The sequence below is a fragment of the Artibeus jamaicensis genome, unplaced genomic scaffold, assembly GCF_021234435.1.
Source record: "Artibeus jamaicensis isolate MK-2021 breed Jamaican fruit bat unplaced genomic scaffold, CSHL_Jam_final scaffold_612, whole genome shotgun sequence".
NCBI classification, from domain to species: Eukaryota; Metazoa; Chordata; class Mammalia; order Chiroptera; family Phyllostomidae; genus Artibeus; species Artibeus jamaicensis.
In genome coordinates this window covers 7,384,960-7,398,139 of record NW_026522049.1, presented here as the reverse complement: position 1 = coordinate 7,398,139, position 13,180 = coordinate 7,384,960, and the positions used below count along the sequence as shown (strand labels likewise).

General features: G+C 43.2%; 1 protein-coding gene across 5 annotated transcripts in view; it reads right to left on the bottom strand.

Annotated features, from left to right (window-relative positions):
* Nucleotides 1-1,221: 1,221 nt before the first annotated feature.
* Nucleotides 1,222-13,180, bottom strand: part of MCTP2 (multiple C2 and transmembrane domain containing 2) — a 137,584-nt gene continuing 125,625 nt past the window's right edge. For all 5 annotated transcript variants that reach the window (XM_053658865.1, XM_053658867.1, XM_037145086.2 and 2 more), the window contains 3 exons: nucleotides 9,410-9,519; nucleotides 5,414-5,511; nucleotides 1,222-3,252 (listed from right to left, as the gene is read on the bottom strand). In XM_053658865.1, the coding sequence (XP_053514840.1) occupies nucleotides 3,184-3,252; nucleotides 5,414-5,511; nucleotides 9,410-9,519 (277 nt within the window). In that variant the 3' untranslated portion in view covers nucleotides 1,222-3,183. The remainder of the gene's footprint in view (nucleotides 3,253-5,413; nucleotides 5,512-9,409; nucleotides 9,520-13,180) is intronic.

The following is a 13,180-nucleotide window of genomic DNA, read 5'->3' as shown; positions in this document are numbered from 1 at the left end:
CAATTTCACTTCCATTTTTTTTCCTGCTTCCAGTGCCACCATTTGAAAGTCCAGGCCCCTACCACCTTATCAGGAATTCTACAATTGACTCTTCCATGAACATGCATAACTGCCAACCTGCAGGAGAAATTTTCTTTTTAAAACTTCAGACTGTCATGCCACAGCTCCAAAGCATCTGTGTAATGTCTGGCTCTATTCAGGGAATGTGGCCTGTTTTGTTGAGCGAGACCATCAAGGATAAATGACAAGAAAAAAAGAACCAAAAATTGTTCGACAGCCCACAAATATTATGGCCAGAGCTTATAAACAGTACCACACAATATAAGCTTTGCATTTCATCAAGAAATTATTTCCTTAGAGGGACCACGCTCATCTAGCCAGCTCAGCCCCCTGTTCTGAGAGTCACACATGAAAGGGTAGAGAAAGAAAAGTCCTCTGTGACCTAGTCAGTTAAATATGTGTATTTACAGACTGTCTATTAGATACCAGATAGGATGGGCTAACCAGTGGAAGACAGAGAAGGTCAAGGCCTCTGGTAACTATGAACTGTGGCAGAATAGGACAGATGCTAGAAAGATTTATAAGGTGTGGGGAAGCAAAGGAGAAGGGTGGAATCTCATCCAGCCAAGGAACTAAGAAAGCCTAGATGGGGCAGAAGACTTGTGAAAGTTTTGAAGGAAGGTAGACATCATTTAGACAGAAACGAAGAAGAAAGTATTCCCAGCGAATAGAACAGTCTAAACGAGGATGAACATGAGATAATGTGGTTGAGACAGACCATTGCCATCCTTGACCAGGGTGGTGGCAACAGGAAATGGACAAGAGAGAAATGAGTAAGATACTGTGCCAGCATTGAATACACCCAATTTTATGCATTGGAAGATGGGAGAGAAGCACGAGGAACAGAAAAGGGGATGCCCAGGGTCTCCCAGCCCAGAAGATTCCAGCGCCATTAAGGAAAATCAGAGAGCTAGAAGCAGATGATGGGGTTGGGAATGCTGGAGACATGGAGGGAGAGGGAATGTTGAGTTTCTGCCCTGCTGAGGTTCGGATGCCTTTGAGACATCCAAGGCAGGGCAGGAGATGGGCGTGTGAGGTTTCAGAAGTGTGGCTTGGCCGAACTTCAGCTCACCTGCTAAAATATCTTTACCACACTGTGAATCCACAATCCATACAATTTTATCTAAAGCATCTAGTTGATGATGTGCATAAACTTTCACATTTCACCTATAACTGACACTGAGTTTTAATGTCCAGTGTGTACTGAATCAATTAACGCCCATTTTCCATCTATAGCTTAGTAAGGGTTGCTTCAGTCCTGCTCCAGCACTCCAGTGGCTGTTTGTGGCTTAAACTTAATGCTGAGGATTTCAGTTGGGCTACGAAGAAAATAAGTCTAACTAATGATGCCTTCTTGTCAGGAGAATTATTTCATTTTGAAATTCTACAGGAAAAAAAAAGAGCAACAATGAAGTATTGGTTCCACTTTTAAATAAATAAGGGGTTGTTTTGCTGCTGAAAGTTTTCATTCAAATGACTGATCAGATCTCATATGTCTGTTTAAAAACGTCTGACTTAGGTCTTTACAAAATGATAGACTATGAGACACTGGATGATAGCTGAGGAGTGAGACAATGAGGCATTGTTTACATAGAAGATTGAGTAACTGGTTTAACAAAAGAGGTTCTCGGGTATCTATTGTATGTACAACTAAGAGATTTACTGGAGCTTTTATAATTTCTGCAAGACTCTTTCCAGCCAGCTTCATTAACTTGGAGTAAATCAAATCATGCAGAAATCTGGCTCAGCCAGAGAGCAACCCCGGAAGATATAATATGAAGAAAAACAGACACAGGACGATAAGGTTTAGAATCTTTGGCATTTTTCATAAACATTTTGTTTGAAGATTATTAAATTACAACCCAGAGAGGGGAGGGGAAAAAAAAACATAGTAAAACTTATGATTAAATCAGATCTTCTTACCTCAACTTTTCTTCACAATACATATACATAGAGAGAGAAATGTACATACAAAGTATGTGTTAACAAAATACAGTCTTTACAACTTACATGTCATTTGAAAAGAAAGAAATTTTCATATATTATGTATGTATATATATGTGCCCCAAATTGGAACTTTTTTTAACTTGGGGAGCATCACTGTGAAATGGCGGGGCCTATAGGAATCAGACACTCTCAGAGGAAGCAGTACTTTCCTCGGAAAAAGACTCTGAAATATATTTTTATTATGGGTAGCTTATTTAGGATCAATTTGGACTGCTACAGTATTTTTCATTTCTGCTCAAAAAATGCGGGCAATTGAACTGCTTACGACAATCAGGTAAGCAGCCACCTTTACTGGCCCCTTGCTCCATAGTCTTTACCTTTCTAAAAAGCCTCAGAATTCATTCCCTCATTCCCTCCCCCTTTCTGATGCTTTAGTTGACATGTTATCTCGGAAATAAGCAAACGGTGAAATTGGAAGGAATGGTGCTTTAAGGCAACCAAATAACTCTCAGGAACCCTTTGCTTTTTGACGAGTGCACCCTTTGGGGCGTCCATTGCCAGCAATGGATCTGGGCACAGTCTGGCTCCCAACACCGAGGAGTTTACTGAAATGTTACACATAGGTCGTTACTAATCACAGCTCCATGATTCCCAAATAGGTGGGCTACTTCTGGCTGTTAGTTAAAAATCTGTTGAGAAGATACTTACTTGGACAGAGGGTGTCTATCAAAGACTTGTTAGATCAGGGAATAAAACTGACTTGAGTGAACAGGAATCTGCAAGGAGTGTGGGGGTGGGGAGTGAAAATAAATGAATCTTACTGAGAATCCGCCAGAGGTGTGAAAACAAGTTCAAAGTCGCTCTCAGAATCCAAGTAGTCTCCTGGCTGTTCTCAAGGAGAGCGTTCGGACCCATGGCAGCCTTAGTCTTTTACAGTCTCCGGACTGTCTCCTTCTGCTGGGGTGACCCGCTGTGCAAGTAAGACACCCATGTGTGTGCATGTGCTCATCTGCATGTGTGCATCCGTGCACTTGAAGGAAGGGGGAAGAGTCCGGAGAGGGTGCTACACAACATGCATGTCAGAATGACACCACGGGTACCACCGAAAGAATGATAACACTGGTCTAATCACCCAAACCCAGCATCGGGCACTGGTGTCCACAGTCGGTGCGCGCCCTAGAGAGCGCTGCGCTTCTTGCGAAGGGGGCTCTGGCTGCTGCAGGGCCTCAGCGCCGCGTACTGCACCTGTGAAAACAAACAGAAGTGACGCTGGCGGCTCGGTAACCCTAGCTCACCGCAGCGTGTGTTAATGGCTCCCCAAGGACACACCCAGGCAAAGGAAGGAAGGTTCAAAGGTAATGAATCATTTTCTAAACACAGGAACATGGAGGGATTAATTACAGGAAGGATTTGAGAAGTCATGCATCATTTCTTGAAACCCAAATATTAAAAGCAGATTTTTCTAATGAGATGCACGGGGGTCTACCTGCTCTGGGCGCTGCTGGAGGATTTCAGTTCAGTGTGTGCCCCTTCTCCACCGTGAGTAAACTTAATAACAGCCTCTTGGGAATGTTTCTCTTAGTATATGATACAGCCACTTACTAGAAATTATTCATTTAAAAATATCTAAAATCTGGGGGAAAATATGTCTGCAAATTATATACACGTATTTCGCCTGGGAGGAAAATAATGTTGGAATGGACACTGGCCCCAGCCTTATACAGATCACTCTTAAACATGAACTTCATTTCCAATGGAATGGCTAAAACATCTGTGACAAATATGAACCCTTGGAGAGTCCCCAGTGGCTGACTGTCTGTTGTGTTATTGGAAAGTGCTCTCTGCACGGAGGATCTCACTGGCAGGCCATGCACCTTCCTGGAATGCTCTTTGTCAGGTTCCTCTGTATTCCTGCCAGCTCCACCTGGATGACCGCTCTGAGGGCCGGTGCCTGCATTGTGTACAGACAGTCCTTGGCGGGCTTGATGGCCATTTGCATTCTCCAATGATGCTGGCGTGAACTCACACTGCCACCTGAGTGACGGCATGCTGCAATCCTACCGCTGGGGTGTGTGCGAGCTCTGATAGGCGGATGGTGGCGTGGCTTTAGTTACAGTATTGTATAGCAGACCACATGTGCCTGCTACTCTGAGCATTTGTGCCAAGGTCCCCAAGGACTTCAGGAGACCCATCACCCAAGGTGAGCTCCACGTGGTCCAAAGCTGATACATGAAAAAAAAGCCCTCTGTCCTCAGAGTATTTGGTGAAGGTCCCTTGTCATTCTTCCGTGCAAAACAACCAAAGTCCAGGTGACTCTTTGATAACCACATAATGCAAAGGTTAACAGGTAAAATCGCATTCATAGAATATATTCTAATAGATCATTGCATCGAAATGAAGATTAAAGGACTATAGCATCATAGAGTCTATTTTAATCTCTAGAATTTGGAAGGAAGAGAAAAAAATAGAAACCTCTAGGGCCATTCAGGCCCATGTCCCCAAAATCCACCCAGAGCTTCCAGGGAATGATTACGTCACAGTGGCCCAAAGATAAAAATCGGTATTTGATTTGGGATTCTCTCAGATAATAAAGAACTGTGTCTTTGATCACCGTGATGCTATTTCATGCCACAGTCTCCAGTCTATTGATTTGATGATCCCTATTCTCCATCACAGAAATTGCTGCCTGCCTCCACCCCTGGGGTTAACAGCAGCCTAATCTGCGGGGACCCAGATCAGGCCACTTTATAGGGCTCACTGGTATTGTTGCCTTGGTTAATCTCTGTGTAGCCACAGAACCGCGACACCACTGGACTAAGTGACCATTACCTGTGAATAATACTTCTGACTGATCTCAAATTATTTCACACCGTCTCCGCTTCTGTGCGAATTAGAGTAAGTGGGGGCTTTACCCTAAGCACCCCTAAATCTTTAGAGGGAAAGAGATAGAAGAGAGGCCTAGGAGATAATCAGAGCAAACAAGAATAAAGAGAATAATCCTCCTATCCCCTACTTCCCATAAAATGCCTGCCATCCGGAAGAGCAGAAAAATTAGCCAGCCTCCCAGAGTTGTGCACCTCAAACTCAGCCACTCACTGAGCCCATCTTATCCTCTTTGGGGGATGCAAGCAATCAAAAAAGGGACAAACACCACTGCATTCGAGCCGCACAGTGGGAGTTCCAGATCATTCTTAAGCAGCTCTTTTTCAGGATAATTTTCCCCAATCATCTCATGCCTGGGACAAAGGTTTTCTTGCCACCTCCCTGCAAGCCAGGCCTCTTTGAGGATTTTCTGAATCGTTATCTCAGTTACTCACAGGAACGCAGCCTCCTGCTCCTCTGGCTCCGGGCCTGGCAAGGCTCCTGTGTTGGGGCCCCCTGTTGGTGGTGACCGTTCATTACGTACCTTTTGAACATCAGACGGTACCCTGGAGAGGAAGTCTAGTAGCTCATTATTGTCGATGGCGTAGGGATTTCGAAGCTTCTTTGTAAATTTATTTATGCCTGCAAAACAGAAACACAGGGAGATCTCTTTGTCTGTCTGTTCGTCTGTCTGTCTAGCCATCTGTCTTTAAAACGCGCCTGGCTGGGGGGAGGAGGGGCATTCGCAAGTAAAAATTAGTGTGAAAACAATTACTAGACCTCAAGCCATGCCCATGTGGCTGTCATGTGGAATCATTCACAAATGCCTTTTCTTGAAGGAAGGCAGGGGGGACTGTCGGAGAAGACTCTGCCTTCTTCAGCTGTGAAAATCCCATTACAATCCCAGCAGCAGGGCGGCAGAAACACACGCGGAAACCGCGGCGCTCATTGGTGTGTTTGGACTTCGCTGATTAACAGCCTCCTCTTCTAGGGAACACATGTCCCAGATGGGAAAAGACCTTCATTAGCCCAAACAAGTCTCTGCTTGGGGGGCTCTGGACCAACTGTAGCAGTGGGAGGTGCAGGGCCAGAGTTGTTTTTTGTTGTTGTTGTTGTTAAAAAGAAAGTGCAGAAATCTATCTTCCCCCCTCCAACTCATTTTCACAGGTTTCTCCTCTCTCCCGGCAGAACAGAACTTGACATGTTGATTGTGCTTTGAGGCTGCAGGAAACTGTGAAAAGTTATTATTGGAAAATTATCTTCCTGTGGTTGCTAACTTAATTTATGGACCACAACACTGGGGCGTGGGTTTCTCCAGGCGAAGGAGTCTGTGTTAATTGTGGCTGGGGACAATGATGATTAGCAGGAGGTTCATGACATAAGGCATGTTTAACGGTGGCAGCGCCTTGGGCTCTGTCCACCATCTCCTCTCAGAGGGGATTTTCGCTAACCACCTTTTGTCCCCTCCTTTGCTCTTTGCCTAGGACCACTGCTCACACACTGTACTTTTTGCACCAAATGCCAGCTCTTTTTCATACAGAACAACTCGGTGGCCTTCAGAGCTTCTGCCACAGAGAGCTTGTTTATCAAGGGTTATATCTGAAGGTCTCATTAATTCCAATCATGCTGAATGAATCCTCAGCTGAGGCATATCTACCTTGACTGGCTCCAATTCCACGGCCAAGATGACATTTAGTTGTTTAATGGTTCCTAACACGTACAAAGTTTGATGTTTTTTTCTAATTTCATTAGCGACTATTTTGCTTTTGTCTAAGGACAGGACTTCCTGGACGGCACCGTACCTGACACAATGCCAGCCTCCAATCATTTCTTTAGAGATGGTCAGGTTTACATCTGTTTTTGCAAATGGCAGCTGGCCGCTGTTCACCAGTAAATGGGAGCCTGGTGTTGGGCTGGCAAAGACTCTTCTGGCAAATGATCCCCTTTCCCCCAAGTCAGAGCTGCACTGTCTTTCTTCCCTCTGCCCCCACAGCCAGCTTTATGTTTCCAGCTAAGATTTCCCCCAGCGTTCCTTTAAACTAAACTACACTCACTGTTTTATTCTAAAGACATTAATTGTAGCATGGGCTCTTTGGCAAAAGAAAACAGACAAGGCAGAATGATAAAAGAAGACAAAGGCATATTGAGAAAAGATATATCTTCTATTGTTAATTATATATAGTGTGCACATCTGGAGTCTTTGCAATGAATAGCAAGGCAGTGATAATATCACAGCTGATCAAAACACCACATTCGTAGTTACTGAGATTATAAACCTGCACACCAGCTCCAATGCACCAACGAGGGCAGAAGTAGTCCGCAATGCACTGAGACTGTCTATGTTTAAAAACTTAGAATAAAACGTATATGGCACTCAGATTGCATGCTTCAAAAACACACCTTATTTTTTGAAGGCATCCCAGGCTCAAATATCAGCCATTCCACCACATTTTCTACTGCGCAAGGCCCCCACGTGGCAACAGGGGGTCCTGGACTCTCCTTGGTCCTCTCTAAGGGGCAAGGAGCTAGGAATAATGTTGGGGCCCAGTCTTGACTTTCCCATGCATTAGCTCTGTGACTTCAGACAGATCATTTGACTTCCCCTTGCCTCAGGGTTCTAGTATTAAATTTTGAATAATAAAGACCAGCCCTCCTCAGTTTCCTTGGTCGACCGGAGAATCGCCCCCGATAGCACAGGCAAGAGGATTCTATCACCTGAAACTCCAACCATGACAGAAGCAGGTACCCTCACTACTGTAGATGGCAATAAGCCAAGAAACCAAAAAAAGGCAGCAATTGGGGAGGTCTTAACACTACAAGGATTGTGATCACACATCCAAAGTTTCAGATTTTTAACCTAAACAATACCGATAGAAAGCATGTCTGCTGTGAATTTTCATTTATTTATTTTTTAGCCAAAAAAGAAAAAAAAAAGTCAGTGGGATCCAAATACCAAGGGGTACCATTTGAGAAAGACACTATCATTGAACGGTCTCAGAACACAGTTAGAATAGATCAGTGGAGTGGAATGAGCCCGCCAGTGAAACACTGAAAGATCACCGGGAGAAAGTCAGAAGGAGGAAAATTGCACGGCTGCTTTGCACATATGGGGAATATGTGTTATATGTGATTCTGAATTATAACATTGTTTCAGATATCGGTATTTACAAAGGCGGGCAAAAGTAAGTTTCCAGTCTCATTGTGACATCAAGTTAATAAAACTATGGTGAGAATCATAACCTGCATGTGTTTTTCCACACCAACAACTGTAGGCCTATTTTTGCCCACCCCTCTATATCAGTGACTGGCATGTAGCCCTGACTGCAGTATATTGGTGGGGGTGGGTGAGGTGGGGTGGAAGGGCTTTGCTTGCTTCTGTATCAGATCCTGAATGAGTGCCTTCCAGGTACGAGATAGTGTGCTATCAAACAAAGTTAAATAAGTCATGGTTCTCCTCCTGCACAAAACGGAGAATGAATGGACCGTGCTCTCCTAAAATCATTCTGCTTCTGAAATGTTGTGGGTTATTCTATTTCCTTATGATTTTGCCCTTTTCTCACTGTCTAGGTTTGGCTTCCTTTGACATCGGGATTCTACCTTGGTGGTTTCTCTTTTAGGAATGTTGTAGGTTTATCCTACCTTTGTGGGGGGCTGTTAGCTTTTGCGTAAAGATGAAGGCACCTCATTGTGATCTCTTATATTGGAAACCTCTCTGAAGATCTTAATAGGGAAGATCTCTAATAGTGACAATGATTGAGAATTCAGCGGCAGTCATGGGAGCCAAGCAACGGAAAACTGCGACAGACTCAGAAAGGTGGATGGTGTCTCCAGCAATTAATTTCCTGCAATGCACCCTCCTTCTAGCAACCCAAGCCCACCCAGCGAGCTACACATATTCACGGAGCCACTCGTATTTCATCTGACGGCTGGCTGGCGTAGTAAATCAAGTCGTGAAATTTATTTCAAGTTTGCCATTTTTACCTCTACCTTTTTAAAGCAGCTAAACTGTATACACCATTTCCCCTGGTAACAGCTTCCTCTCCTTTCTGGCCCTGAATTAAGTAAGTCACTGAGAGCGGTTCTCTTGCACCCACTGCTTCTGGATTTGAGTATTGGGTTGTATTAATTTTTCCTTCAGAAGAAATGAAGTGTCAGGAGAAAGCTGGTTACTCTGACATAATGTCAAGAGCAAGTACAGGTGTTTGCTCATTGTTTGGATAACAGTGTATCCTGAAAGTTCCTGGACCACATGACATATTATTTAAGAGGATTTATTGCCATGAAAGCCAAAGGGAAGTCACATGCAAGATCCCATTTTTATTTGATCACAGTTATTTGAGAGGCTTTTCAATAGCTATGCAGATCCTTCACACAATTGGCCTTTGCAGGGAAGTCCTAGAAGTTGGGGTTCCCTACATGGTTCCTTTAATCTCTTATTTAATTGCCAACGGGAGCACATTTAAAGTTTACAGTCGCACTTTAAAGAGGAGTAATTGGTTCTTACCGGGAATTGATAGCAAAAGGGCCATGCCAAACTTACCCCAGAGTAAAATGATGTACCGAAGTGGGATGAAGTACAACATGATGGTAGCGACCGCCAGCATCAAACAGGCCAGGAATGAAAGGAACGGGACCGTCCAGTTAAACGTGCTGTAGAAAAACAACACAAGTGTCACATCCTCCGAGGCATGAATGGCAACATAGATTCATTCTGTCACGTGTATTTCTTAGTTATACAAATGAAAACAGTCTACTGCAAAAGTTGCTTTGGAAACCTAGAGATGAAAGTCTTCCCAAATGATTGGGCACTGCAAAAACATTCTTCCGGAGAAAGTCTCCAGCCCAAGTGCCACTGAACTTCCTGGAACCAACAGTTCCAAAGAGAGACCTTGGCTCTCAAAAGTGATTACAAACTGCAATACTGTCACCCTAGCTCCATGCATGGCGATCTTCAAAACGAAGGGTTATTTAGGTCACTTCGAAGTCAATATGTCTCTCAGCACATGGCTGCCAGTACATATTTAGGAAGGGGAGGATATTACTACAGTGCTTCAGTGCTTCTGTGTTTTCTAATTACAGATCTGGAAATTCCAGACTCATTTACAATGGAAGCTGCATAGTGCCCTGACATGGGCCAGGGAGCCCATGGGCCATGGGCCAGAGAGAATGTTGGTGAAGCTATCACACATGCTCACAGGGCTGCCAGCCAGTACACTGTCTAGTAATAACCCCTGACGCTCAAAAGCTTTTACTAGACTCTTTCTCCCTTTATCATGGAGTGTCCTGTAGTTGGTTAGCACTTCCACAGAACACCCAAGGTTGAAGAGCCCGGACAATCAAAGCTTTCCATCTTGAAATCAAAGAATTTGTTAAACATTTTCATAGATTTCCTCAATTTCCCTGACTGGGGAGCTCCCTAAATTCTAAGGGGGGAATCCCTGATTTGGGTGGTAATGAGACAAATGAGCCAAACCTTCCAATTAGTTGAAAAAAATGAATGAATTGCTTTCACTCATTCGACCACTGGGATTCACTAGCATGCCTTCAAAATATCATTTTCAAAATTTCAACTCTATAAAAAGGATGTGGCTCCATCTGCAAAGGTGGGGGTAAATGCATTGTCTAGTCTTACTCCTCACCAAACTGGCTGCCTCACTCTTGGATCTTTGTTTTAATAGAATCAGTTTTCCTCATTTTCCAGATTTGAATGAATGAAGTCCTTTCACTCTCCTGCCCACAGAAATAGACAACTGGATTTACAATCTTGTAGAATGTAGATTATTCTTCTGTAATGTACAAGCATGGTTTTCACACTAACTTGTGACTGCTCTCTTCACAAGTGGCCTATGGCCCTCTCTCTGGTTTTTCTGCCTTTATTCTTGGTCCCTTTCAGCATGCTCCTCTTAGGTTAAACATAAGACACATTGATTTATCATTCCCAGATCTTCTTAATTCAAAATGCACTTAACCTGCCTTCTCATCTGCATTACTTATGTTTCTTAACATCACGTCCTAACCAGAAAAGTTCCGGTTCCTGAGGATGTACCTTTGAAGCCTTACTCTGGACCATTTACAGGGGTGATGTCCCTGGCCTAGGTCCACCTTAACATCATCATCTCCTTCGTGGAGATTTCCCTACTGGCTCAACAATGCAACAGTCTGAGCCACCACTCCCTAGAGACAGGACGTATAAATCACTTTTGATATCCTGCCTGCTGCCTGGGATAATACAGATGCAACGTGGTGATTCACATTTTAGCCTGATATATCTGTGCCTTTGGAATATGTGTAATATTAGAGTAGGTAAAAAAAAACACCATAGTTCATTCCATATATATGTAGTACCAATAGGATCCACTCCATCCATAACAGAGAAGCCTTGCATTTGTCAGGGTTTTATGTGAGTCTTTATTTGCTAGTTGCCAATAGTTGGGTAAAAGTTTTCCTGGTCCTTAAGCACTGAATCACAATGGAATTCCAACGGAGTTACACATGCCATCCCACTTGAATGCCCAGCAGCAACATGAAGGTCACTGTAGTAATGAATGGTCAGAGGATTAATAGGAGCTGAGCCTTCCTGTGTTGCAGCTGGGCAGAACAGTGCCCTGTTCATGGCTGAAAATACGTCTCGGACGTGGCCACTGCAGCTGTGCTGGGCGCAGCCGGCCCTCAAAAGCACTGTCAAGTGGGCGGCAGGGGGGGGAGGCCTGTTTAAATCACTCTGCCCTCTTCTCCCATCAGACACATTTCCTTGATCATTATCAAGTACACAAGAGCCACATTTGTCTGTTACAGGCTTTCAGGCATGAGGATGGTTTGACCAAAGACATGGGCTTCCTTCCTTGGTCTTGCCCCCACTCCACAGCCTCGCAGCCTCCTTGCAGCCAATCGTCCCTCGCTCCGTTTTTTCCCATGGCTTTTCAATCCACTCAAGTCCCTGAATGGCACCCCTCACCTCCAGGCCTGCCATAACCATGGCCTATGGCACAGATGTGCTATATCACTCTGTCTCCCTATGTCGAGCAGAGTCTTGAGCCTTGGGCCTTAGCACAATGGTCCGTACCTACCGAAGCCACCATTCCTCAATCCTGCACCCAGAGACACCCCTTCCCAGTCTCAGGAAAGCTGATAAATTGTCACTTCATCAGAACTTCCCTCTTTCTAGGCTGGTCAGACCTCCCCCAACATCCTGTCTTATCTTTATCTAGCATCAATGCTCCTGAATTCAAATTGTTTTATTATTGGTCTTCTCCCTCAATGGAAAATAGATCCCTGGTATATAATGATGTTACAATGCAGTAGTGAGGAGGCCAGGTTCAAATCCAAGCTCCATGGCTACTAGCTGTGTGACCTTGGGCTACATGGTTAATTACTCTGTAAAATGGGGATGTTAAGAATCCTTAATGCACAGGGGTATTGAAATCACTTAATCTAATTCCTTCAAGTAACTCCTGAAAGAAGTTACTATGAGCAGAGGGCTTGTAAGATTGGAAGGTACATGACATCAGTTGGTGTTGCTCTGACTGTTGTTATGGATTCACCTCTCATTCTTAGACCAAGTCAGTGCTCAAAACTCAATTACTGATGGTTGATGAGTGAATGAATGAAGAATTATAATTTCTCCCTCTTCATTTCACTGTTTTCTACTGTCAGTTATGTTTTGGTTAAACAGTTTTGAAGATAAATTCAGGAATCATTTGTCTACATATATCAAATGGAGGAATAAAGCAGATTGACATATAGAAGCAAAAGTTCTACTATTTAATTTTTCTTTTTCTATGACATTGATAAAGGGAATAACAATTGCCTTTATCAAATTCCCTTTACAAAGGTGAACTCACTAAGTTTCTGTAAAGATGATTATTAACCTATTTTTTAAACAAAAGAAACATGTTTACTCTGATAATAATACATGGGTAGGCAAGGGTACTTCCATTTGATAAGGAACTGAGAAAGAAGATCAGTATCCAAAGAAAGTTTCATATTAAATATTTATGTTTCCTGATATTAATGATCATTTACCAATTTCTCTGCATTTTAATAAGACAAAACTTTCACTAGGCTTTTAGCACTATTTTTTCTCTCCTTTACCCAAATGCAATTTCTAAACATCATCTCCTTTACTTAAAAAAAATAGATTGACTAACAAGAATTTTTAAAAGGTATTAATTAATATTTAGGAAAAAAACATGACTAACACAATTCTTCTTTGAAGAGGCATTTAAAGGGAGAAATAATAAGTTTACGATTCAAAAACAATTAAAAACTAGTCTACTCATTGGTACCAAATGAAGAACAAGTTGTGTACAGT